Here is a 26,067-nt window from a genome sequence, read left to right on the forward strand (position 1 = left end):
AGAGTTGAGTGAAAGTCCAAAAAAAAAAGTTTTGTTTTGTTTTGTTTTTTAAGTAGGTGCATCAGGCGCCTTGGCTTCCTGGGGGTGAAGTTATAATCCAGGGGTGGGGAACCTACAGCCCGCGGGCAAAATTCAAACTGCAATTGCATTTAATCAGGCCCGCCGTGCAATTGTAAACCAACTCTTAGTTTGGCACCACAGATTCACATATTCTTTTATTTCATTTTATAAATGGTTCCCCACTCCTGTGATCAAATGGCTTTGAATCTCCAGTTAACTGCAGCACCTCATCTCACCGGCTCAGGCACCACCGTCACAGCCTCTAGCCTCGTGTCCTGCTTTAAGGGTGGGTCACACACTGGACATCAGAACTACTGCACTGATGGACTCCACTGTGGATTTACCTTCGTTTGCTGCCACGGCCATAAGGGGGCGCTGCTGAACTTATTTTTGAAAATTGTTGTTTTTGGTTGTGAAGCCATACACTGTATCGCGCTGCTGGCCACGCTTTAATTAAAGCAATGCTTCACGGCCGAACATGCAAGTGGACCTCTCCTGTAAGGCGTAGAATGGCACAAGTGCCTCCTCACTATTGATGTGTAAATACAAACACACACACACACACACATTGATGGAGAATGCAGCGTAAGTAGTGTGGGAGGAGTGCAGCTTTTGTAGAATTTGATTTGCAGCTTTATCTTGCTCCTCTGTGTATTTGAATGTGATCATCAGTCACGAATGTCACACCGGATGCTGGTGTAATGACAGTTTTTTCTTATTCTAATTGCAATTAGTTAAGGCTCAGAGAGCTATTTAAAAAAACAAAACAACGCAATCTTTTAAGGGCAGGAAACTGTCCTATTGGACAGGACCAGCTCCTAATTTGCAAGACAATGTAACGGGTGATACCTGCTACAGTATGGTAGCTTATGACATTTGCAATGATAATGTGCCAGTAAACATTTTACTGAACCAACCTGTGTGTGTGTGTATATATATATATATTATAAGTAATTTTTACACCATTTAAGTGTACACTTCTATGTAAAAAAAACAAAAAAAAACTTTTCATTTATACAATACACGTGCGATAATTCTAACTATCTGGTTCATTATAATGGCTGATTGTTGTTGTTTTTTAATAGATCTACAAGGTCCATATAAGAATCGTAGATACAATGATGCAATGATCAAACAGATGTTAATTTTATTATACATAATTAGTAGGCAACACAGTGTTTGAGACACTAATAAAGAAAAGAGGTATAGAATTTTTTTTTTGTATATCTTTGAGTTGTATTTAGAATTGCATGGCGGACTGGATCAAAAGCATTGGCAGGCCATATATGGCCCACCAGCCATATTTTACCGATCATTTGGCCAAAGAAGGTACAAAAAATATTTAAAATAATAATAATAAATAAAGCAACACATATATTTGTATTTTTAAAAAATATACATAAATTGAATGAAAAAAATAATTACTTTAAAGAATGTCAATAAAATGATTTTAATATACCGATCGGTGAGACCGGAAGTCGTCATCTAGCCTGTGACGTCAACACGCCAATCATTCCTGTGTGGCCCACCTGAGATGCCGCCTTTATAATTGGCGCCAGTGGAAGCGGGTAATGGCGTGTCTTTGTTTTTCAAGCCCTCCGTCGACGCCGTGCGTAAGTAGCTGCAGTGGCCCGTCAGGGAACTCCGTCTTCGGCTGTGAACATGGCCAGGGCTGGGTTCTGCGACTCCAAGCCTCTGCTGGACTTACACAAGGTCAGCATGGGCTCAAAATAACTCCATCACCCGGGTGACGTCGTGGCGCTTTTTCACTGTATTTTTTTCTCCCCATCCAAAAAATCTTAACTGATATAATGTTATGAAACTTAACTGGTGAGGTGAACAGTGAAAGTTTTGTTTAGTCTTTAAGTATTTTGGACTGTTTAATTTTGGTCACGTGTCATTTATGCGGCTACTTATTTTTAACAAAATGTTCAGCGCCATTGAGTCAGTGTTATATATGGTTGTGTAGTTGGCATGCGTTTTACTGCACGAGTCAGAAAATGAAAACTTAAAAGCTAAGCCAAGTCGACCTCCACCAAGGTCAGACGATCCTTATTTGGATCACCATCGACGACATAGGCAGTAGAACTTGTATTAATTTATTGGGTTTAAAAACCTCGTTTTCTCATATTTGATATTTGTTTGATTCTGCAGGCGGACGAGAGGCGAGCCCTTCTAAGAACTTTGCCATCTGCCTTTGGGCCCACCGATTGCTGGCAGCCAATGGAGGTGTCCGAGTCCAAACTGGTGACTGTAAAGCGGGAGCAAGAACCCAGATGGGTACCTGTGCTGCCCTTCCTATATACAGTATAGAATTTAAATTACTCTTGGAATGATGCGTCTTAAATGATGAAACGTTGCCTCTGATTTGTTAGAATTTCATGAGAACTTAAGAGTATGTCACAAAAGTGAGTACGCCCCCCCCCCCCCACATTCATCTCTAATTACATCTTTTCATGGGACAACACTTTAGAAATGATACTCTGACACAATGAAAAGTACGAAGTGTTCAGCTTGCACAACAGTATAAATTTGGTTCCTCAAAATACAGCCATCCTGGCAACAAAAGTGAGTACACCCTTAAATGAAAATGTCTAAATTGAGCAGTCATTTTCCTTTCCCAGTGTCCTGTGTAAATGGATGTTGTTGATCACCAATATAAAATGTTAAACTATTTCCGTTAGCGAGTTGGGGTTTGGGTTCAAAGTCAGTTTCTCCTCTTTTGGCATTTGTATTAAAATGACCACCTTTTGCATAATTTCTCCCAACTTTGCTCGGTTTCTGAATTGTGCACTTCCACTGTAGGCGGCTGGCCATATCCCTTTTTATAGAAGACTATTTATTCAATAAAAATAAACACATTTGTCTGTTTGCAGGAGAGGATGTTATCAGCCAAAATGAGCAACGGCATTTTTATGGGCTTCGGTGATGACACGTGGACATTCTCATCCGGCAGCGTCATTCTCGCCAAAGGTGTCGAAACAAAATGGAGGTGAATTAAAATGCAGTTCTCATTTGCTTGTACTTTCCTTCTGCGTGTCCTCCGTGTGTGGCAGATGGATTTCTGGAGGAGCCATTGCGTCGTTACCCTCGCAGCCTGCAGGGCTTGCGCGGCCTTCAGGCGCTGGCGCCCAACCTGCTGCGCCACGAAGTGGAGATCGCCATCGAGAAGCTGGGCCTCATATGGGACCGCACCTTCGCCTGGGAAATGTTCTTGGACATGATGGTGAGGATGAGCTTAGAGACATGTTGTGCTTTTTTTATTTTTTATTTTATTTTTTTATTTTATTTAATAACCATTTAGAAATGGGCAGAAAATATTGTAACTTAATACTCGCCAGTGGAGAGAACAACTTTTATAGCGCCATATATTTCCATTGCCCTCTAAAAGCTTTTCTTTCAATGAAGGCGTTCTTTTCCTTTTTTGTGTGCAGAGAAGTCAAACTTTGCACACCCTGCCCAACGCTGAGCTGCCGCGACACTTCACTGATGCCACACGAGCCGTCCTGGTTGACTGGCTTGTTCAAGTCCATGTGAGTACTCTGATGCAAAAAAATGTCCAAACATACCCTTGTTTTTGGCCTTGTAACTGCAATGATTGGTTAACTTGGTATGCTAGGCCTTCGAAAAGATTTACACTAAAAGCACGTCTCTTCCAGTGGTATTTTTCTTCTGAGTTGGTATCTATGATGGTACAGTGTTTTCCGGACTGGAAGTGGCTCCGGAGTATGTCGCACTAGGCAAAAATTGCATTATTGGGTAGGGAAAAAAACGACATGCATAAGTCGCATTGCAGTATGTCGTAATTTTTTTGCGGGTATTTTATTTTACCAACTACTTGACCAAAAAACAGACATTGCAGCATCTTAGAAGGCAAGTTATTAGGGGTGTTAGAAAAAAATCGATTCGGCAATATATCGCGATATTACAGCGCGCAATTCTCGAATCGAATCGATTTTTAAACATCCATTTAAACATCCAAGAGGTTTAAAGATGCCCATCTAAATACTTGGTTAATTGCTTTATTATAAATCAAATTAAAGGTATTGGGGAAAACGGAGTATTTGTATTAATTAAAATTTGAATTTACATTCAAATTGTTAGTTACTTCACTCAAGTGTAAATCATCAAATAAAAAATGATTTAAAAAAAAAAAAAACATAACAAAAAAGGCTTTGGAATTCTGCATACACATTTGAAGTATTTTACTTGTAGAAATGACCTAAGAATAGATAACAGTTATAGTATAGTGGCTATTTTTTGTGTTTATGCGATCTGACAGTTTCTGTTCACTGTTGTTCAATAACTAAAAAAATTAAAATGACATAAGAACTTCATTACTATGTCAAGCTGGAATTGATCCAAACTGCGTTATTTCTTTTCTTGCCATGGCACAGCACACATCAAATATGGATCTGATCTTTTCGATGTTTCCAATCTGAAAATGTTTCTTTTAATACACACTGCTATGATGGATGGTCAGTTGTGCCACCTGAAAGCAGAAAGTCAGAATTATTTGAACTATGAAGTGTCACGTAAAGTTCGTGATATGTCATCTATTTATTCTGTACCGCTTATCCTCACGAAACATAAATATTTTCTCGTTTAAGACGGCAACTCGTCTAGTTTAATCCATGAAAAATGATGCCATTGTTTTCAGTACGTTCCAATGCTAAACCTAATATTGTATCTGATTTTAAATGATGCTGAAATGTACGGCACGTTTCCCCAATCAGGAGATGTTGCACTTCCAGGACGAGACGCTCTATCTGGCCATTCACCTCCTCAACCGCTCCCTCCGCCTGATCAAAGTGACCACAACCAACCTGCAGCTTCTCGGCATAGTCTGCCTCTTCCTGGCTGCTAAGAAAGAGGAGTCTCTGCTCCCTGAGGTATGATTACTCGGAACCTGCTCGGCTGAAATGCGGTTTATTTGAAGGTGACCACCTTCTCCTGTTCCTCAGGTTTCGGGACTGTGCTACCTAATGGACCATGCCTACACCAAGCATCAGCTGCTGCGCATGGAGAGGAAAGTCCTCACTGGCCTTAAGTTTAACTTGTCCTACTGTCCCCCTTTGCACTTCCTGTTGCTCCTCGCTTCCGTTGCCCGCTGCAGTGCTCAGGTGAATTTGTTTTTTTTTTAAGGAATGCCGGCAAGGTCAAATCATGAGTTGTTGATTTTGGTTAGCAACATTGTAGCAAAAGTAGAATGAAATTAAATGGCATACATTTATATTCTAACCACTATTAACTCATTCACTGCCTTTGATGGCTATAAACGTCAACAATTCATTTGAGCTATTTCTATTGGTTTAACTTTTTTTTTTTCACTTTTGTTAACAACAATTTGAAAACCTAGACATTTTTTTGAATATATATTTTTTTTAAGAAAAGATTATTAAAAATTAGGGGAGTCAGGCGATTTAAAATTAATCTCATTACTTCAATAGTTAACTCACGATTTAATTACAAATGTTATATCTGTCCTTAATGTACAACCTTTTTCTTCTTGGTTTTCATACTCTTGTTAACAAAAGTAAAGAAAAAAAAAGTTAAACTAATAGAAATAGTTCAAATGAATTTTTGACGTCTATATCCGTCAATGGCAGTGAATGAGTTAATAATTATATATGCAATATTTGAGTAGATTTAATGTCAGAACTTTTTTCTTTCTTTTTTTTTTTTTTAATACACAAGTACAGCGACTGAATGAGAAGACTTTCCCTGAAGGAATACTGTCCAAAATTAATTTCTGTTAAGATACTTAAGCATTGCTTTCAAGTACTACTTGCATGTCAAAGCAATGAGTCATCCCTTTTGATCTGTACCACCAGATGGTGTGGATGTCACGCTACCTGCTGGAGTTGTCTCTACTGGAGGGTCAGTGTGTGGCGTTTCTGCCTATGCATTTGGCGGGGGCGGCCCTTTGCTTGGCCCGCCGAGCCCTGCAAGAGCCCCAGACCCCGGAAGGCGAGGCCGCCTGGTGTCTAGCCTTCGGCATCCACGCCGGCAGGTATGCGGTCATTTGTTTACACATTCTTCGCATTGGTTTTAATCGGCGTCTGCTTTATTTGTAGTGAGACAGTCCTACTGAGAATAATGCAAATTCTGGCTGGCGCTGCAGCCAGAGCGCACACCCGAGAGACCTGTGCTACTTTTATCAAATTCTCCTCCCGGGAAACCATGCACGTCAGCAGACACCTTGGTCTTAACAGCGCCTCTGCTCTGCTGGCCGCGTGCGCTTGACTGGCACTCAAGTCCTAACTTGACTCCTCTGACCTGGAGAGGAAGAAGGGTTAATAATATGCTGACAAACATTGTTACTATCCTAATGTTTGTCTATTTTATGATCTAACATTGCAGCTCATTTATAAAATATTTGAAATTGTATTCATGTCTATTTTTCTTTTTTTTTTTTATTTTCTTTTTTTTGTGGCAAGGATGTGGGTTGTTTGTGAAAATGTAACTTTTAATGTAAAAATAAAGTGTCTGCTGCAAACTACTTGATGAGGAGTTACTCAAACACACCCTGGACCCAAACGGAACTCACAAATACCCTCACAGTCAGACAGCATGCTCAAGAAATATTGCGCAACGTTAGATGCAGTGTGGGGCAGCAGCTGTCCTTAAATGACCTCCCAGTCTTGTACATTGGGTTTATCTACGCTGGCTCTCTATGCATCCCGCAGTATGCACGCGACAGCATGCACAACACAAATCTTACAATTTAGTTTTAGCTGTATTAAAAGGTTTGGAAAAACGGGTGAAGCCGTAGCTCGGCGTATTCACTGCTCTTGTATGTTTCGTCTTGTCATAGTTTTAAATACACTTGCACTAAAAACGAGCAAATTAGACTCAATGTAAATACGTGAACGACGTAGTAAGACCCTTGACTTCCGTCTTTCTTACGTGATCCGAGCGTTGATTGGTTCTTCCTGTAGTTGTCTGACCGACCAATGGGCGTTTAGCTCATTCAAGCGGCTGGCAGCGGTCCAACAATAATGTGACGTGAGGCCGTGGGTTCAGTTCGGGTTACGCAGCAGACATTTGCAAAACACCTTACATTCGTTCCAGACAGTGACAATGTGGCCAGCATCCGACCTCGTGTGACATGCGAAGCCCACGCGAATAACACGTTCATGTTTTATGTGACACTTTTCTAACAGTTTGTAGTCGCGTAGGGTTGTGCGGCGTCAAGTTTACGACAGTGTGCCATTCGGCATTTCAAAACAAGGCCATTCGATGTGCAATTGAAGGATCAACGTCATGGTAAGTGTAACTTTAAGAGTATATTGCCAAGATGAGTATTTTTGCCATTCGTGTAATTCTAAATTGACGTAGTTTTTGCCATAACATGGTGTTCTTTTGTAACTTTGTTTTATTTTGAAATTGACCGGGTGTGCTGCCGCCGCGTTCAAGCTATTTTGTCCGTCGGACATATCACACCCCGTTTCACATATATATATCAGAAGGCGTTTAAAAAGATTAGGCTAAATTAAGTATTTCTGTACTTAAACACCGACAGACACTTCCGACATGGTTCCGAGTGAGAGAAACGGCGTTGCTCGGCGTCGTATAATCGAGCCGATGGGGAGAATCGGCTGTCAGTGTTGGGAATAGCTGTTTAACATCTGGAGGTAAGTTATGAACACAACTTATAGACACACTGCACGCATACACACACAGCTTCGATAATACTCGATATTATCACAGGGCGCAACTTTTTCTTCAAGCCGGCGATGAGCTAATATATTTTACTCAGTTACCCGTCTGTTAGCAGCACACAGTTGTGTTTGTTGACCGGACAATCATCGTGTCAGATGATTTTAGGTGTTTTTGCACGCAAAACAGTAGAATGTGTTTGTGTTGAGAAGCGGCTGTAGTGTGAAGTTGGATGTTACATAATAGGAGGGGGAGGGTGGTGTGTTGCCTTCACGTACTTCCTGTAATTTCCAGATGACGGGAAGGGATGAGATGGATCACACGTGCTTGGTACGGTATTCAGGGCTGGGCGATATGGCCTGAAATTGCTTTTTACCGTCTTGTGCATCCCTCCTAATACCCAACCAGCTTTGAAAGAAGGTTGTTTGTTTGTTTTGTTGTCCCCTCACCCAGCACTAGCTTGCATCAATTTCTATTTTTTTCTTTACAGATGTGGGCAAAAAAAAGTGCTTCCTCTTGTAAATGTGTCCTCTTTGTGAAAACATGTAAACACAGCCCTTAATTATTTAAAATTTGAATATGGTTAACAATTTAACATCATAAAAGGAGCTGCCAAACTACATGGCTCGTCTGATGCGTAATTATATCTTTGGCGTGCACCTGTTTCGTTGCTTAGACGCGCGTACATTGTCGGTTACGTAACATGAAAACTAGTTTGCTAAATACTGTATAGCGACCAAACTGCTTAGTTGGCAACACTAACTGTGACTTTATAAACTAATTGATTTTAAAACACATCATAAAATTTAAAAAAAAAATGTCCTGCCAAATTTGGATTAGTCTCCCAGCACAAGTGTTTAAGTGTCGATTGTAAATGATCATTGCATATACTCACCTCAGCATTTTTGGCTATTGTGCTCAGGCTAAAGCAATACTGGTATATGTCAAGTCATCTTTACCACATACCATAACACAATAATTGCTTTGACACCATTTTGTGGCATGTTGGTGCGAAGCAACGATGTTGACGTGAGTAGACATTCACTTTTTAAGCCATCTGTCGCATCTATACTTTTTGTTAGACATATGACATCTTTGTTTTCAAATTCTAAAGGTAAAAAGAAACACATCTAACTTGTTGCAAATAATAATAATAATAATAATAATAATAATAAACATTAAAGGCTTAAAGGCATGTTTAAAGATAAGTGTTTGTATTACAGTATTCAACATTTTTGACCAATGTTTTCCTTTTTTTGCAACTGCAACTAAATATCGGCTCCAAAAATCTGTTATCAGGCTCCTTGACCACTAATAGTCAGTATTGGTCCTGAAAAAAGAACATAATTGCTCTGTCTCTAAACTTTAGCTTTCTGGTACTGAGCAGCCTGGACAAAGAGATGTGTGAGAGATGTCTTTTCTACATTACAATGAGTTTGTATAAAATAGCCAAAGAAAAAGCAACAAATACTAAAGTCGGAAGTTTTGCATGGCAATTGTTTTTAAGATAAGTCCGCAATGTACAAAATGTGGCAGGTGCACCAATGACAACTGAAGGATTGGATTGCGCAATGTAAACAAGGTTAAACAGAACACGATTGAGAACATCTTGTTCTCTCAGATTGCACATCATCTGATATAGCTACTAGCCTGCGTGTCAAGATGTCAGAATACAACCGAGCTGCTCTCCCAAGATGTTCTTTCACACAAAAACACAAGTTCAGAGTGGTGAAAAGAATTTATCATCTGAAGCGCACGTCAGATGAAAATGGTGTGTGTGTGCGTGTGTGGGGGTGTGGGGGTGTGTGTGTGTGTGGACATTATGTAACCCCATGTGAAAGCTGCCATGGTTACCAGTTTTGCAGACCTAACAGTCAGCATAATCCTGCAGGAGGTTAAATGTTGCAAAATCTTCCTGTGCTTGCATGGGTTTTATCCGGCAACTTCCAAAAACACAATCTCAATTGTCCATATGTGTGAATAGAAGCGGGAATTTTTGGGCAAAGCCATCTTGGATAGGCTCCAGAACTATAGAAAATAGATAATTGGATGTCATTGATTTGTTCCTGGTTCAAACTGTTTCCATCATAAAACCTTTATATTGTTTGTTTCTTGAACCCACATCGCAACCTCTTCCCCAAATTGTTTACTTGGAGCGCTCGAGTTTGACGCCCAATGCTCATTGCACCCCGTTGATGATTTCACCGTCGACAAATATTTTTGCGCTTTCTATGGTGTCATTTCTGTTGTGGTGAAAAGAAGAAAAAAATCATTACAGGTTGTGTTCTAGCTTGTTGACGGGTGAATGGCAGGGCCACAACCTGTTTTACATCTCCAACCGGCTGGAACAAATACCAGTCTATGCACAATTTTATGATCAGGAACGCATTGAATAGATCTGGTAATGACGAATTGGCATGCCTTTCCATTGGCTGGCGACCAGTCATGGGTGTGTCCCACCTCATACCCAAAGTCAGCCGGGATATGCTTCAGCTCACCCGTGCCCCTAATGAGGACACGTGCTGTCGCAAATCCACGGATGGTTGATGATTTTTATTTATTTATTTATTTATTTATTTGTCTTCAGAAGCCAGAATGGTAAAAGAGGAGCTCGTCCTGGGCGAGTGCACGTCTCATCCTGCCAGCAGCAAGAATGCCAAAGACAAGAGCAACACTTTCACTCTGAGGGCCATTAGAGAGACCAAAGACTCTGACGACTGCAGTGAGCGCGGCTCCCGCTGCAGCTCGGAGAAGGACTCTGGCTACTCCGGTGAGTTGAAGTTTAAACATTCGAACCTTGTGACGCTTTCCTCCCAATGCCTATTGTATATTCTAGACAACGGCTCCGATTGGCAGCGGACGGACGCGGATCGGCAGAGCAATAAAAATCAAACACGAGCGGGTGCTGATGGGGCGTCTGGCCAAAGCCAAGATGGCGGAAAAGGAAAAGCTGGCAATCCTAAACGCACGCCAAAGGACCGAGCAATCCAGCCCATCTACATCCTTAACAATATAATAGTCAAACAGGTAATTAAACACAAAATTAGGTTATACTCTTATCAATACAACAGGCTTGGGGAGTAACGGAATACATGTACCGCCGATACGTAATCAGATTAAAATTTTTTTTTAACTGTATTCCATTACAGTTACAGGAAAAAGCATGTAATCAGATTACAGGTACATTTATTACAAATGGGGATTACTTCGAGGGATTACAATTTCTACAACGAGAGAAAGTGCGAGAGAGAGAGAAAACAGAGAGAGAGAGAGCAACAGAGCGAGAGAGAGAGAGCAACAGAGCGAGAGAGAGAGAGAGAGAGAGAGAGAGAGAGAAACAGAGCGAGAGAGAGAGAGAAACAGAGCGAGAGAGAGAGAGAGAGAGCCCAATGCATTTCAATTGGTATCCATTATACGCCAATTTTGTCTATGGAGCGAACAAATTTAACGCTGTGTGAGCTAAAGCACATCTTTATAATTAACTTCATAATTAACTCCACGGGACTTAATTATGAAGCAATATTTGTTCCAAAATGTTCCTTGTAACTGATTTGCCCATGAACAAGGGCGTTTGTGAACTGAGTGTCTACTGTGTACTTGTACTTTTTTTTTTTTTTAAATCCCATCCCTCCTGATTCTCACCCTTAACCCCTCCAGCCAGAAAGCATCCCAAAAAGTGGCCATCTTCTGTGGACGAACTGTAGCAGTGAAGCCACTGGTTCCGCTGGCGCCCACATGATCCTTTTTCAGCAGCCGAGCTTGATGCCCACCGCCCTCCAGCTGCACAAGCCCTCCTCTCAGAAGAACGAGAAAGTCAACACTTACTTACCCATTCTCAACTCGTACCCCCGCATTGCACCGCACCCCAGCAAAAAGCCTCCTGATAAATCCCCGTTGAGCGACGAGGCGCAGAATTTGAGCAAGAGGGTGTGCACAGAACACAAGGGAGATCTCGAACCCGTGGCCACAAGTCAGCAGCTGGCAACCTCCGCCTTGGAGCAGCCCACGTCATCATCTTCATCCTCCTCCTCCAGTCCCGCTCGGGAGTTGTCGAATTCAACCACCTGCAGTCCATCCGCGTCTACGTCCACAAGCAGAAGCGGAATCGGCCGCCACCGCCGCTTCCTCAACACCGCGGAGATCCTGCGGCAATCCGGCCTGCTGGACATCACGCTGCGCACCAAAGACCTCCTGCGCCAGAGCAACGCCACCGAGCGGGAGATCGCCGAACTGCGCCGGCACACGGAGCTGCTCTGCCAGGCCGCCGTCGGCGGCGCGACCTGGCAAAACGTATACAGAACCATGGCCGAGTCCGACTGCTACCCGGACCTGCAAAACCTGACGCATTTAAAATCGCACGCTTACTCTGAATCGGCTGACCATTTGGTGATTGCAGGGAACGAGGCCACGCAGGGCTCGGACCCGTTCGGCCTTCTCTCAATGGCGGCAAGACAGAACTGTGCGCGTGTAGAACCACGCCGAGAGTTCTCGTCAAGTGAGACTTCCCCCAACGAGGTCACCTTCATGCCTCCGGATAGTTCCACTGGTTAGCATGAGTTGTTGTGCCTTAGGTGTGTTCAAGCCATCAGTGGAAAGTCAACAAAAGACTCAATTTCTAACACATTGATGATTAGGCTCTAAAGTGCACCTGTAGGGGTATTATGGTCCTCTCAGATGCACTTCCAGTCCAGAATTATAAAACATCAAATGATAAGTACCGAGGTAACTCTGCGTGCCTTCTTGTATTCTTACACCAATGCGAAAATTAACAGCGCTTCATTGCCTGCAGTTTGTAGCCGCAATGTCGTTTTTTTGGGGGTCCTTTAACGTTTACAACAAAGATATGAATTAGTCGCAATATTTGACTCTTTCAGTCCTTTGGTGTTTGTTTAACATTACAACCAAGAGAAAAATGAGCTGGTGTTTTTATTTTTTGGGGTGTGTGAATGTTTGAATATCATTATTTTTGTCTTATGTTGTAATGGGTTTACAAAAAAAAAAGACATTGTAATGTGATGGTTTGAAATCCGCTAGTAAAAGCCGATTAAAGGGGAAGTCAACTCCCCAAAACATCGACAATAACATCGACGTTTAAGGTTGACTTCCCCTTTAGGTCGATTGGCCAATTAATCAGTTGAGCCCTTAAAAAGGTTGGTCATTTTAAACACTTGCTCTCACATGGGCATTTGTTAATGGCTGAGCCCAATGGAACTTGGTTGCTAACCAAAACAGCAGCATCTACCAGGGGTACATAAACAGTCTCTAATTGGAATTAAGCATGGCGTTTTAAACAAGTTTCCTATCTGGGCGACAGAAAAATGGATATTAACTCATCACAAAATGTGGACATTAAGTGTGAACTGTTGAGCATGCTGTGGCTAACCAAAACAGCAGCACCTGTCGACATGTAAAAACAGTCTCTCAGATGAATTAAAATGAGACTTATGTAAACAAGTTATCTGCACATTATTAACTCATTCACTGCCATTGACGGCTATAGACGTCAAAAAATCATTTGAACTATTTCTATTGTTTTTTTCCCCCCACTTTTGTTAAGAGTATGAAAACATAGAATTTTTTAATTGTTCATTTAGAACAGATAGAAAATGTGTGATTAATCGTGAGTTAACTATTGAAGTCATGCGATTAATTACAATTAAAAATTGTAATCGTCTGACACCCCTAATTTTTTATAATCTTTTCTTCTTTTTTTTATTAGGGGCATTAGGCGATTAAACTTTCTTAATTGTAATTAATCACATGACTTCACTAGTTAACTCACGATTAATCACAAATGTTATATATGTTCTAAATGCACAGTAAAAAAATGCTCTAGGTTTTCATACTCATACCGTTTAAAAAAAAAAAAGTGGAAAAAAATGTGAAACTAATAAATAGTTCAAATTAATTTTTGACGTCTATAGCCGTCAATGGCAGTGAATGAGTTAAAGGGAGACGGTGTCCACAATTAGCGCCCGATAGACGCTAATAAAGTGATTGTGCCACAATGTTGTGTACATCTTAGGTTCTGGGTAGCTACACACCTTATTCGTTCTGCCCAGTCCGCCTTAATATTATTCAATGGCGATTACCCAAACTACAGTTGAGCAAATAAACACTCCTGGCCACTAAACTGTACAAATTGGTGAGTAGAAAACAAAATCTGTCCCCCTGACAGGCACGAAGAACCAACAGTGGAATTGGGCCTTAAAACCAGCCTCTTCTTATAAAGATCGGCTGTTGCACTACATGCCTTTTTTATCATTTTTTATCGCCTTAAAAAACGGTTTCCTATTATCACACTGCGCAAGTCCAGCACCCGTCGTTTCCTTTTATGCAGCGGGGTGTGGTTTTCCATTTCATGATCCTCATTTTTAACATTCAGCGACACTTTCAATTGTTTGCGCACTGCCAAAATTGCATTGTTTATAGAATGTCTTTTTTAATTAAATAAATGAAAGGTAAAAACTGTTGTCAGTTTATTTCTGTATGAAAATTATCTCGTGTGCCTGAAGCAAAAATTATCCAGTTTTTGTACATGAAGGTCACGCCGCCATTTTAGCAAAGTAGGATACGTTCATGTATTTTAACTGCTTCTGTTATTTTTTTGTAGCATGTGAATCATTCCAGCTCCTCCTCAGTGATGCGATGCAGCGCTGTGTCTCTCTTTCGGCCCAGCGACCAGTCAGGGGGCTCGGGCCAGCACAGGCGATGGAGGCGCTAATGAATAAATGCAAATTTGTATGGAAACATGCCATAATCACACACTGTATTTTTTTTTTGTATTCTTGGGACATGTATGGTTCTTTCTTGACCCACCTGAGTCAGGGTTCCGCTGGTGGTGCTTAACTTGTAAAGCGCCCAGCCCGGCACCAGCAAGATGGAGGAAAGGGCCATCATCCAGCCCATCACGTAGGCCCAGGTGGGGTATACGTACCAGCGGTTGAATGTCAGTGGCTGGTACTCAACGAGAGAATATGTAAAAGTGCCCTGGGCAAAAAAAAAAAAAAAAAGTTTTTCAGGTGTGGTTGAAAAGTCAGCCACCTTTGACCACCATGTAGCTCAGCCCCCGTCGGTCCATTTTGATGTTTTAAAAATAAAATGTTCTCACTCACGAGTGAAACCAAGGGGGTCAGGTAGAGCCAGCAGATTTTGAAGAATGGGTTGGCACGCTCGCCTGTCATGGTTGCTATAATGCCGTACAGCCGCTCTGCTCCTTCATGGACAAGTAAGTACAACAGCACATAATAATGAGCTCATATTGGAGCTACTATAATGGGGTATATGCCACGGAGGAGGCGGTTTTGTTTCCGTTTCCTGTTTGCGACGTGTGGGCCGTGTCCCAGTTATTGCCCTTCCGCCTTTGTGCCCCTCGGTTGTGCGTTCCCGTCGACGGGTGCGAGTACTGTAGTGTGTCTGTCTCAGTTGTCCGAAGCATTTCAAAGAGTTGAGACGCTCAGCGCGCTCCCGCCGATGGTCGGAAGCGCACGATTGGGGGTGGGGGGTGCGCGCGCGCAGTAGTGAGGATGCACATGTTGTAACGGGGATGACGCTAATGTGTGGAACCCGGAAGTCCGTGGCATCTACCCAATACTAATATAATATTTTGTATTGATTCACTTTGACCATCAGGGGGAGTTTTGATGGTCACTGTTCATAACACGGTCAAATATTCTGTTCTCCACAAATCACACCAATTCAAAGCTTGTCAGATCTGTAACCCTTTTTTTTTTTTTTAGTTGCCAATAAGTCATAAATGATTGTGCACTGAACCAAGAATCAGACATGACCCATCAACCTACCAAATATCCAGCCGATTGCCAAACTCTCAAACACACAGAGAAAGAGGATGCAGGCTCCGTTGCAAGCATAGTAGTCGATAATCTGGAAGATGTACATCCCGCCCTAAAGACGGCATCAGGGAGAATGATTTAAACTCACTGGCCACAATACCACCCTGCGACCCTTGTGAGGACAAGTGGTTAAGAAAATGGATGGCCACAATATTAGGTACACCTTGTGTCTAGCGATGGGAAAATGAAGCTTCATGAAGCACTTGCGATAATTTTTTTTCCTCCTCTTAGTTTAAAAATAAAGGCTAGTGCAATGGAAATTGATTCCATTTCCACTGCATCTTGAAACCCAGAGTGCCATGTAGAGCAGTGGTCCTCAACCCTGGTCCTCGGGGACCGGTATACAACCTGTTTTCCATGTCTCCCACAGCCAACACAGGTGATTCATATCATCAGCTAATTAGCAAGCTCTGGAGAAGCCTGATAACGATTCCCACCTGTGTTGGCTGTAGGAGACATGGAAAACAGGCTGAATACCGGTCCCCGAGGACCAGGGATGAGGACCACTGATGTAGAGGAGTAAAAAAAATACCAAAAGTGCTTCATGAAGCTCCATAGTCCACCACTACTTGTATCTCATAAACTTGTGCAGGTATCCCTAAAAAAAAGTGATGGATTTATTTCACTCACTTGCAATAGTGACTACCTGTATGCACCCCTCGCGGTTTTGTAAATGACTTTTCATGGAACAACACTGGAAAAAAATATATATACTTACAGTGTAAAGTAGTCCAGCACACAGCCGTTAATGTCTTAATTGCCTTGCAACAAAAGTGATTACGCCCCAATTGAAAATGTTTATAGCGGGGGCAATATAGCGTAAGGCAGGCCATCTATTTATCGGGCAGCTGAACTGTTTTGAGGGGATAGTACATTTACAAACTGTACAATTCACATTGGAGTAAAGTGCAATTTCTTCGTGGCCTTATACTCACGCCCGGGAAATATTGTGCATGGGAAGAAAACCATTTCATCGCGTGCGTATGGCGTTCAAAGTGTGCTTTTGACAGCACAGACTGATTCATTACGAGTGCAAGCCAATATTCCGACCTCGGTGATCATGACGAGTTGTGAGAAGAAACACGCGAGACAGAAGAGCAGGAGGAAACGCTCCCGCCTTCCCGCCCGACGCATTACTGCGGGAAATTGGTCCGTGATTGACGTCATCACCACCTCCATGGAAACAAACTGCAGAGAGAGCAAAGCCACGAGGTCACGTCCATGACAAAAAGGAGCTAGTGCAAAGACAGACGTCGAACCTGTGTGTCCAGGCCCAGGAGGATGATCATGACGAAGAAGCAGATGGACCACACTTGAGGCAGCGGCATCATGGCAACCGCCATAGGGTATGCGACGAACGCCAATCCTGGACCTGGAACCAACATCCACTTGCGCCAACCATTAACTTGTAACATTTAAATTATTGATGTTACTCATTTACTTCGTATAGTCAATATCGTAGTTATTATTCATTAGTTTTAGAATTATTAGTATTTTAAAATATATGGAGTAGTCTATGTGTTGAGAAATTAAAAAACAAAAAGGTAACTACAGTATGTATTGTGTAGTAAAGTAAAATACCCTTCTCAATTAACTGACAGCAGTTTTCGTGTTATTTTTTATTTTTTTTAAAGAATTGTCGTTTTTAAAATCTGTTTTCTTTAACTAAAATGTTTTTCAGTTTTAGTTTTGTTGTTAGTTGCTAACAAGACTAGCTAACAAAAGAAGAACGAAGGGATCCCAGGCAACTGAGAGGATTCGAAGGTGTGGAATTAGCAACATTTCCTCTCGATTGCTACACTGATGACCTCTTTTCTATTTTTCATTGAGTGTATATTCTGAAAAAAAAAAAACCTTTAAATTGATAATGCTAAGTGATAAGGAACACTCCATTACGAATTTTAAGCCATGCGCCCAAAATAGCAACCTCGGCTAACGTTGGCTTGTTTTCGGTGCTAATGCTAGTTTTAGCATTGCTCGCAATTTTGTTGAAGCTAGATATTCGTTCTCTGTAACTATTTATAAGAACCATGCTACTTTTTTCAGACTCGAGTGGTGGGAAGGGGATAGTAAAATAAGGCTACATTAAAATCTTGCTTGTGGTTTTTAAAACTGCAAACTGATGCTTTTGGCAAGTTAGCAAGTAATTGATGTGGCGACCCTCATAAAAGGGTCTGAATTGAACTACTTTTGCTTGATTAAAGCTCCTCAACCCACTTCAGCATTGTTCCTTGGCACTAACATGGCAATTATAACTCATTGCCAAACACAAATACAATCAAGAAACATCTTTTTTTTTATAGAGAGAACCCCTAATGAAATTGATAGGAACCAAGGGAAAGTCCTACCACAAAATAGAGCGCTAACCCCAAAACGTTTACAAAAAGAGATGATTTTTTTCAGCAGAAACAAGATATGCCAAACTGTGATAATGATGATGACGTGGGGGTTCACTGTACCTGACTCCGCCACGTCAGCAATAGGAACGCCTTGCTCATGAGCCATAAATCCCAGCACCGAGAAGACAGCAAAGCCAGCGACCACACTGGTGCAACTGTTCAACGAGCACAGCCAAAAGCAGTCCCTGAAACACACAAATACGGTATTCTCTGACCAATATTGAGAGTACAAGAATTACTTTATTTCCATGTATCAAAATACACATACTTGTAACAGTTGTTGTTTTTTTTGTTGTAGCTGCCGAGTACGGTGAGGGTGCCCAGGCCGATGCTGTACGAAAAGAAGATCTGCGAGCCAGCTGCCATCCACACCTGTTTAAAAAAAAAAAAAGGCTTCCATGAGTGTGCTTTGCCCTCCAATCCATCAGAGTGGACGTATCACAGTCCTACTTGGGGGTCTGCGAGTCGCGACAGCTCAGGCAGAAGATAAAACTCCACCCCGTTTCCGGCTCCCGGAAGAGAGAGTCCTCGGATCAAAAGGATGAGGAGCATCACGTACGGGAAAGTGGCAGTGAAATACACCACCTAGGTGAGATGAGGGCTCATTGCAGTGACATGTTTTCTTGGTGCATTTTGATGGCTTTCACCTTTCCAGTCGATTTGATTCCTTTCCAGACGCAGAAATAACAAATGACCCACATAGCCAGGAGGCACAGAAGCACCTCCCACCTGATGCTTCCAATCTCGTCAATGCCCCCTGAGATTTTTAACACTCGATGTCTGGACAGGGTTTGAAAAAAAAAAGAGGTCCATATATTTTGCGTCACTTAAAATGTTTCAAAGATGCTATTTTAATGTGATCTCGCTCACTCCCAGAATTCCGTTGCGGCGGAGGTTCTTTTGGTGTGGTTGCTGTGATTCCTCGTTGTAATGTCGAAGCAATCCACTGTGACCAAGTGGCAAAGGTCGGACGCAGACACAAAGGCACAGTCACACACACACACCGCACCTACCTGACCTCACCTGTGTTCCAGTAGTTGTCGCAGGTGCTCCAGGGAAGCGTAGAGTTGAAGGAGAACAGCAGGTAGAAGAAAGCCCAGGCCAGAATAATAATGTAGGTCATGCAGCTGTAAAGCCGGATCAGCTGCCCCCCATAGCCGATACCTGACACGCATCACAACACAAGCATATTTGATGTCAGGCTGATTGGTGTTTTGAGGTCATGCCCCTGCATCTTATTTCTTTTGGGGATCAGGTCTTCAGAAAGTGTCTTTTCTTACGTGGAACTCATTGTACAAGATTAAAGATGAAACTTCTTTATTCCGTCCTTTGGGTCACTCTTCTGTCAAGCTTCAATTGGCAGACAGATGGTCTTAAGTTCAATTCCAAAATATCTTGATAAACTTGGGAATTCATTTTGCCATTGCTGATAGCAATTTGTCCAGGCCCTGGACTAACGAAGCAGCCCCAAAACATGATACTGCACAGTCGGTATGAAGTTGTGATTTCGCTGTGATTTTTATTCTACAAACATACAATTGCATTTTCTTCCAAACAACTAAACTTTGGTTTAATTTGTTCTATTTTGACCATCCATGTGCTCTTTTTCTTCTTCTTCTTTCTTCACCCAACCCCCCCCCCCCTTTCTTTTTCTTTTTCAGTGTGTGCTCTTTTTCTAACTTCAAACTTGTGGTAATGTATTTTTTGGAACAGCAACAAATCTGTAGTATTCTCTCCATAACATCCATTTTTGCTTAATATTTTACTTATTCTAGATTTACCAACAGAGATGTTATCATATTCCAGAGATTTCTGTAAATCACTCCGATTTTTCTGCACCTACCAGGTATGGTTCACAACGCTTGTTGAGATAGCAAACTCAAAACCAACAACTCCAATCTGATCTTATCTGATCAGCCGGCTCCTTCATGCTTTGTGTTTCAGGATCGCAAGCTCATACATGACAGTGTTGCACACCTTCAGCCAGTGGGCACATTTTCCTCCAGCAGGTGATGCCCCCCTCTTGTGTGTGCTGGCCCATGGCGGTCTCCAATAGGAAGATCGGTACACCGCACGTCACCACAAACACCAGATACGGCACCAGGAATGCGCCTGAAAAGTTACACATACTCTTTTAAGATTTGCACAAGTTTTGTAAGGGAATATTTCGCTTACCGCCGCCATTTTTGTAGCACAAGTATGGAAACCTCCACACATTGCCCAGGCCAACAATGTTGCCGGCAACAGCCAGAAGAAACTCCGACTTGCTGCCCCAGTGTCCTCTCTCCTCAAGTGCATCTTGACCCGCTTTTACGCCACGGTTTTTGCTCCGCATTCCTTAAAATCTCAATGTGAATCCCACCTTGGGTTCAGCAGCGCACGTATGGGAGCCACACTGGCTGTCCAGTTTTACTTATATATCAAATTTTCATATAATGAGCAACCGGCCGAGCAGTTAATCAGTATCAAGGGGGAAATATAAATAATCTGCAGAACAGGAACGTTGTGGCTTCATCTCTGCATTTGAATTTTAAAAAATAACGTGAAAGATGAGACATTCAACATTTCTGTCTGTCGAGTCAGTGATGATTATGAAGCCCCCCCCCCCCCACACATAAACCAGAGGAGGACGTCAGGTGAAATACAATGTGGTTGTTTATTTGTAGCCGATGAATCATGTACATGACTGCTTCTTTTTGGGGAGTTGAGGATCCGTTCATTTTTTTGTCTGAATCATTCCAGATCCTCCTCAGTGACGTGTTGCAGCAGCTGCTGTGTCTTTCTTTAAGGTCAGCGAGCAGTCAGGCGGCTCGGGCCAGCACAGGCCATGGAGACGCTAACAAATGGATACAAACATCACTCTTAATGAATTATACCGAAATCTTATTCACAAGTAAGCAATTAAAGACTTTTTTTTTTGATTCAGAGAAAAGGATTCCTTATTTGATGATGCATTGCCAGAGATAGACTGGGCCTACCTGGCTGAGGGTTCCGGTGGCAGTGCTCAACTTGTATAGCGCAAAACCTGGCACCAGCAGGATGGAGGACAGGGCAGTCATCCAGCCCAACACGTAAGCCCAAGTGGGGTACACGTACCAGCGGTTGAAGGTGAGTGGCTGATAGTCAACTACAGAATATATAAAAGAGCCCTGGTGGGAAAAAATGACAACTATATCATCATCGCTTTCCACCATTTAGGTCTCGAGATGTTCATTCAGTGAAGCGGGTGTATTGCGTGCCTGATGAGCATGTTTCACCAAAAACGTCAGACTCACCAGTGAAACCAATGGGGTCAGATAGCGCCAGCAGATTTTGAAGAAGGTGTTAGCACGCTCGCTTGTCATGTCCGCTATGATGCCACACAGCCGTTCTGCGCCTTCAGAGAGAAGTATGTGCAATTGTACAAAACAAAGCCCATATTAGAACGACTTCAATAGCATACGTTTTGTCAGCGATTGACCACCAGGGGAAGTCCCATCGGCCATAGTTCACTCGTAACAAAGCAAATGACTTTGTCTCACGTTAACGCCCTTAACTTGCCAAATCTGAAGTCCTTTTTTTGCCAATAAGTCATAAAAGATGACGCAAAAATAAAATAAAAAATTAAAGGCATCACCCATCAACCTACCAAATATCCAGCCGATTGCCAAACTCTCAAACACACAGAGAAAGAGGATGCAGGCTCCGTTGCAAGCGTAGTAGTCAAAAATCTGGAAGATGTACATCCCTCCCTGAGGACGGCATCAGGGAGAACGATTTAAACTCACTGGCCACAATATTAGGTACACATGAAGCGGCCAACATGAGCGTCCAGTTGATTTCACTCAAAAATACATGGAGCATTTCATTACATGGTGTTGCTCAATTGGGTTAAGGCCTTTAATTATTTATTTATTTTTAGACAGCACAGATGGATTCAGTGGCGATGCGAGCCAACATTCCGACCTCGGTGATCATGATGAGCTGCAAGAAGAAACACGTGAGGCAGAAAAGCAGGAGGAATCCTTCCCGCCGGCCCGTCCGACGCATCACTGTCGGAAACATGTCCGTGACCGACGTCATCACCACCTCCATGGCGACAAACTGCAGAGAGAGCAGAGGCGTGAGGTCACTCGCAAGCAGAAAAGATCGCCAAGACGGACGTCTAACCTGTGTGTCGAGGCCAAGGAGGAGGAGCATGACGAAGAAGCAGATGGACCACACTTGAGGCAGCGGCATCATGGCCACCGCCTGAGGGTACGCGATAAATGCCAAGCCTGGGCCTAGTAACCAACATCCACGTGCACCATCAGTTTACAACATTGAATTGGACAAAATTAGAGACAGCACAGCAGAAGAGTGTTTAGCACATCTGCATCACAAAGTGAGGTTCAGGGTTTGATTCTTAGTTCCTCCCACATTGTAAAACATGCGTACGTGTTTGGTTCATTGAAGACGCTTCATTTTCCAGGGATGTGAAAGTGAGTGCTTGTTTGTGAGGAAAGTGGATGGATGGATTGATGAATAGAAGTCTAAGTCAAATCGTATTGCTATCAAGTGTTAGCACAACAGGGGCCGCCATCTTGTCTTCATGTCACACAATGGTGACATGCATTATTACTTGCTTAGTCTTGATTACAAAGAACCGATTCAAATTGTATTCCATTGTTCTTTTTTTGTTTTCCTTCTACATGTCTGTATGTTTTTCAAAACTTTTTTGGAAGTGATTTCCTTTGTATGCTGCCAACGTAGCAGCCGTGACAAATGTCGGCTTGTTTACAGCGCTAATGCTAGCTTAGCTGTTTTGTCGAGTGATAAGCTGACTATTTAGCAACTTTATGTGGTTGCATTGGAGACTTCAGAGCATCACAACCACTGGCTAGTTTCACCACATCCATTTATTTATTTACCCCTTCTTTATCATAGAGTGAGACTTAACCGAGACGTTCAGGTTTACCTGACTCGGCCACCTCTGCGATAGGAACACCTTGTTCATGAGCCATAAATCCCAGCACTGAGAAAACAGCAAAGCCAGCCACCACACTGGTACAACTGTTCAGCAAACATAGCCATAAGCTGTCCCTGCAACACAAAAATTCATTTTTGTAGGTTGTAGCTCTACTCTTCAGATGGGATGATTATGTGGTATGCTGAGTAAAGCCCACAATATATTTGTCCAAAGGGACTTTTTTGTTTTTTGTATTTTTTTATTATTATATTATTATTATTATTTAATATTATTATATTTTTTATAGTTTTCCAATTAGTCAACTAACTGTAAAACAATGGCACGAAACGGTCATTTTAAACATTGTCACTAGAGGGCGTCACAACATGTTTAATACTTTTGGCCTTTTCCAGTGCTCAAAAATGTATGCACACTTTCAGTAAATGTCAACTCTCACTTGCTTAATTAAACAAAAATAACACACTCATTATCATTTGATACTGAATGTACATTTGATTATAATCAATAAAAAATTAAACAAATGGAATGGTAAATTTTGATAAACACTGAAAGGCATTTATTTTGTATTACTAAAATTCTGGTTTACTGTATTTTGCCGAGATGTAGAAGGGATCTGCACTATTGCTTAGATAGGTTTCTAATATATGCTTATATATCATGTAGCTAAATAAGCCTGGTGTTCAAAACCATTGCAAAGTACAACCACAATAATATACATGTTAAAGTATTAAATTGATACCTGTCAAAAAAGGTACTGTACTCATTATTAGCTTTGTAAAGGCAGAATTTGATGTGGCCATTTAGTGCGTGTATGGATGTGTTTTCTAGCATCACCGTGACACCAACTTGTAGCAATTGTTGCTTTGGGTGTTGTAGCTGCCGAGTACATTCAGGGTGCCCACACCAACACTGTACGAGAATAAGATCTGCGAGCCGGCGTCCAGCCACACCTGTTTAAAAAATGACATACCCAAATGTATTTGCCCTTTATCACAATGTATGTAATATAAGAGAGTCCTACTTGAGGGTCTGCGAGTCGTGACAGCTCAGGCAGGAGGTAGAACTCCACTCCTTGTCTGGCTCCCGGAAGAGAGAGTCCTCGAATTAAAAGAACGAGGAGCATCACATAAGGGAAAGTGGCAGTGAAGTATACCACCTGGGAAAGAGGGGGGGGGGGGGTCACAAGATGGTAAGTCATGAAATTATTATTTTTTCCTTTTTTAGTGTTTGCTGCAGTTTGACGGACTTCACCTTTCCAGTCGATTTGACTCCTTTCCAGACGCAGAAATAACAAATGACCCACATAGCCAGGAGGCACAGAAGCACCTCCCACCTGATGCTGCCAATCTCCTCAATGCCACCTGAGATTTTCAACACTCGACGTCTGCACAGGTTAAAAGCAACAACATATGTTTGCGCCATGTCAAATGGCTCATTTTAGTGTATTGTTTTCCTTACTCCCAGAATTCCGTTGCTGCCGAGGTTCCTTTGGTGTGGTTGGTATGGTTCTTCGTTGTAACATCGACACAATCCGCTGACAGAATTACAAAAATAATTCAAAATCAGGAAATACCATAGATGGAGAGAGAGAGAGAGGACCTCACCTGTGTTCCAGTAGTTGTCACAGGTGCTCCAGGGCAGCTGGGAGTTGAAAGAGAACAGCAGGTAGAACAGAGTCCAGGCCAGAATAATAATGTAGGTCATGCAGCTGTAAAGCAGGATCAGCTGCCCCCCATAGCCGATACCTGACACGCATCACGCATTTGACGTTCAGTGATTCTCTCTATTCATCCGTGTTCACATTTAAACAAGACACCTCATATTAGGATGTGCATCTCTCCAATAAAACATGATTCGATATGTTACATCCAAGTGACATTTTCAAGAGCAATGATTCAATCTGGTGATTCAATTGGAAATGGGAAGGCTGGAGCTTTTGTCAGGTAATATGCAACATGTAAAAGCTATTACTATTAGATGCAGCCATCAAAACTGGGTTATGTATCACAAAATCCAAATGTTTTTCTTTGAATTGAGTGCTGTTAACGTTTACCTCACACTTACATTAACATAACATTTGTGTTTATGTTTCAGTCAGTAGGTAATGAGTCACTCACATCTCACACTCCTCAAAATGTTGTGACCTTAATGAAACACCGAACTGTCCTGAGTGTGGATTTATTATTAATTTTTTTTAAGAATACAATGAACACCTTCAGCCAGCGGGCACAGCTTCCTCCAGCAGGTGATGCCCCCCTCTTGGGTGTGCTGGCCCACGGCCGTCTCCAAAAGGAAGAGCGGCACACCGCACGTCACCGCAAACACCAGATACGGCACCAGGAATGCACCTGAACGTGACACAGCACACTTTTGTCATACTTTCGGAAAAAGCGCCGATCGCCACATTTTGCTTACCGCCGCCGTTTTTGTAGCACAAGTAAGGAAACCGCCACACGTTGCCAAGGCCCACAATGTTCCCGGCAACAGCCAGAAGAAACTCCGCCTTGTTACCCCAATGTCCTCTCTCGTCGAGTGCATCTTGGATCGGGTTTACCCCGCGTCTTTCCCCCCACATTTCTTAAAAACTCAACGTGAGTAAATCCAACCTTTCTTGTAGCCACTTACAACACTTGCTTAATGTACAGTTTTACTTGGATGCCAATTACTCACCCAAAGTCACGTAATGAGCAACTGGCTGAGCAGTTGATCATTTGCCAGGGGAAATTGAAGTTATCTCCAGAACATCATGGCTACGTTTCTTCATTTAAAAAATAAAAAATAAAGATAATGCACGGAAAGCTGAAAAATGAGCGTGTCTTTGATGGGCATCAATTAAACGGTGTTGAACATTCTACTCGTGCTAAATGTTATTCTACTGTAATTAAAACCTAATATATCAACATTTACACACAATTCGCTTACGTTTTCTTTCAAACCCACGCTCCAATCTTGCACATAAGATATCAAAGTCAACAAAAGCACATGCCGTTCATGTTTTACAGGTAAATGTCACATACCTCACTTCTTCTCTCAAGTGTGCAACCTTTCCTCATGCTGTAGTGAAATGGCAACAGGTGCACAAACCAATCGGAATTGTTGCTTCTCTGCTCAACTTGACCACGGGTCAATGTAGTAAACAAGTGGG

At 42.2% G+C, this 26,067-nt stretch overlaps 3 protein-coding genes, 1 long non-coding RNA gene and 1 pseudogene across 23 annotated transcripts; 3 read left to right on the forward strand and 2 right to left on the reverse strand.

The window, feature by feature from the left end:
- The first annotated feature begins 1,545 nt into the window (after window positions 1-1,545).
- ccnp (cyclin P) lies at window positions 1,546-6,562 on the forward strand. 2 transcript variants are annotated; one of them, XM_086080154.1, is made up of 9 exons: window positions 1,546-1,773; window positions 2,215-2,367; window positions 2,937-3,033; window positions 3,117-3,286; window positions 3,495-3,593; window positions 4,797-4,952; window positions 5,025-5,183; window positions 5,895-6,073; window positions 6,138-6,562. In XM_086080154.1, exons 1-9 carry the CDS (start codon window positions 1,723-1,725, stop codon window positions 6,304-6,306), a joined length of 1,233 nt encoding a protein of 410 aa, XP_085936280.1. In that variant the 5' UTR covers window positions 1,546-1,722; the 3' UTR covers window positions 6,307-6,562. The 2 variants fall into 2 exon arrangements, with proteins under 2 accessions (XP_085936280.1, XP_085936281.1); XM_086080155.1 differs by having other exon boundaries at window positions 2,215-2,340.
- Window positions 6,563-7,061: 499 nt separating this feature from the next.
- Window positions 7,062-14,202, forward strand: LOC147171066 (CLOCK-interacting pacemaker). Of its 2 annotated transcripts, XM_086080153.1 has the most exons (5): window positions 7,062-7,329; window positions 7,586-7,697; window positions 10,310-10,492; window positions 10,559-10,749; window positions 11,380-14,202. In XM_086080153.1, the coding sequence occupies exons 3-5, from the start codon at window positions 10,318-10,320 to the stop codon at window positions 12,271-12,273; spliced, it is 1,260 nt and encodes a 419-aa protein (XP_085936279.1). In that variant the 5' UTR covers window positions 7,062-7,329; window positions 7,586-7,697; window positions 10,310-10,317; the 3' UTR covers window positions 12,274-14,202. The 2 variants fall into 2 exon arrangements, with proteins under 2 accessions (XP_085936279.1, XP_085936278.1); XM_086080152.1 differs by lacking the exon at window positions 7,062-7,329 and having other exon boundaries at window positions 7,468-7,697.
- Window positions 14,187-20,342, reverse strand: LOC147171067 (sodium- and chloride-dependent GABA transporter 2-like). The gene is made up of 14 exons (XM_086080151.1): window positions 20,150-20,342; window positions 19,952-20,086; window positions 18,998-19,138; window positions 18,845-18,920; window positions 18,622-18,754; window positions 18,425-18,559; window positions 18,243-18,346; window positions 18,035-18,159; window positions 16,835-16,947; window positions 16,626-16,763; window positions 15,525-15,627; window positions 14,838-14,938; window positions 14,542-14,712; window positions 14,187-14,442 (listed from the first exon to the last, which is right to left on the reverse strand). The coding sequence occupies exons 1-14, from the start codon at window positions 20,307-20,309 to the stop codon at window positions 14,344-14,346; spliced, it is 1,734 nt and encodes a 577-aa protein (XP_085936277.1). The 5' UTR covers window positions 20,310-20,342; the 3' UTR covers window positions 14,187-14,343.
- LOC147171068 (uncharacterized) lies at window positions 16,738-22,613 on the forward strand. Of its 17 annotated transcripts, none has more exons than XR_015095543.1 (11): window positions 16,738-17,339; window positions 17,979-18,177; window positions 18,273-18,563; window positions 18,650-18,939; window positions 19,012-19,088; window positions 19,636-19,820; window positions 19,919-19,983; window positions 20,717-20,867; window positions 20,936-21,082; window positions 21,173-21,362; window positions 21,876-22,613. It is a non-coding gene; the product is annotated as an uncharacterized LOC147171068 (long non-coding RNA). The 17 variants fall into 17 exon arrangements; XR_015095547.1 differs by having other exon boundaries at window positions 19,750-19,820; XR_015095542.1 differs by having other exon boundaries at window positions 18,650-18,781; window positions 18,851-18,939; window positions 19,012-19,820.
- LOC147171069 (sodium- and chloride-dependent GABA transporter 2-like) lies at window positions 20,708-25,586 on the reverse strand (annotated as a pseudogene). The gene is made up of 14 exons (XR_015095531.1): window positions 25,338-25,586; window positions 25,136-25,270; window positions 24,527-24,667; window positions 24,381-24,456; window positions 24,174-24,306; window positions 23,944-24,078; window positions 23,769-23,872; window positions 22,911-23,035; window positions 22,124-22,236; window positions 21,920-22,057; window positions 21,603-21,705; window positions 21,250-21,350; window positions 20,953-21,123; window positions 20,708-20,810 (listed from the first exon to the last, which is right to left on the reverse strand). The product of XR_015095531.1 is annotated as a sodium- and chloride-dependent GABA transporter 2-like (transcript).
- Between the last annotated feature and the right edge of the window lie 481 nt (window positions 25,587-26,067).

The sequence above is a fragment of the Leptonotus elevatus genome, chromosome 7, assembly GCF_054856555.1.
Source record: "Leptonotus elevatus isolate MCC_2025b chromosome 7, RoL_Lele_1.0, whole genome shotgun sequence".
In the NCBI taxonomy this organism is placed as follows: Eukaryota; Metazoa; Chordata; class Actinopteri; order Syngnathiformes; family Syngnathidae; genus Leptonotus; species Leptonotus elevatus.

Bases quoted from the DNA above. Each gene is read 5' to 3' on its own strand.
- ccnp (XM_086080154.1), top strand. From the start codon at position 1,723: ATGGCCAGGGCTGGGTTCTGCGACTCCAAGCCTCTGCTGGACTTACAC. The intron at 4,953-5,024 runs GTATGATTACTC...CCTGTTCCTCAG, and splicing joins AGGAGTCTCTGCTCCCTGAG to GTTTCGGGACTGTGCTACCT. The intron at 6,074-6,137 runs GTATGCGGTCAT...CTTTATTTGTAG, and splicing joins TTCGGCATCCACGCCGGCAG to TGAGACAGTCCTACTGAGAA.
- LOC147171066 (XM_086080153.1), top strand. From the start codon at position 10,318: ATGGTAAAAGAGGAGCTCGTCCTGGGCGAGTGCACGTCTCATCCTGCC. The intron at 10,493-10,558 runs GTGAGTTGAAGT...TGTATATTCTAG, and splicing joins GAAGGACTCTGGCTACTCCG to ACAACGGCTCCGATTGGCAG. The intron at 10,750-11,379 runs GTAATTAAACAC...TAACCCCTCCAG, and splicing joins ACAATATAATAGTCAAACAG to CCAGAAAGCATCCCAAAAAG.
- LOC147171067 (XM_086080151.1), bottom strand. From the start codon at position 20,309: ATGCGGAGCAAAAACCGTGGCGTAAAAGCGGGTCAAGATGCACTTGAG. The intron at 18,347-18,424 runs GTAGGACTGTGA...TTTTTTAAACAG, and splicing joins CGCGACTCGCAGACCCCCAA to GTGTGGATGGCAGCTGGCTC. The intron at 16,764-16,834 runs GTTCGACGTCTG...CTCTCTCTGCAG, and splicing joins TCCTGGGCCTGGACACACAG to TTTGTTTCCATGGAGGTGGT.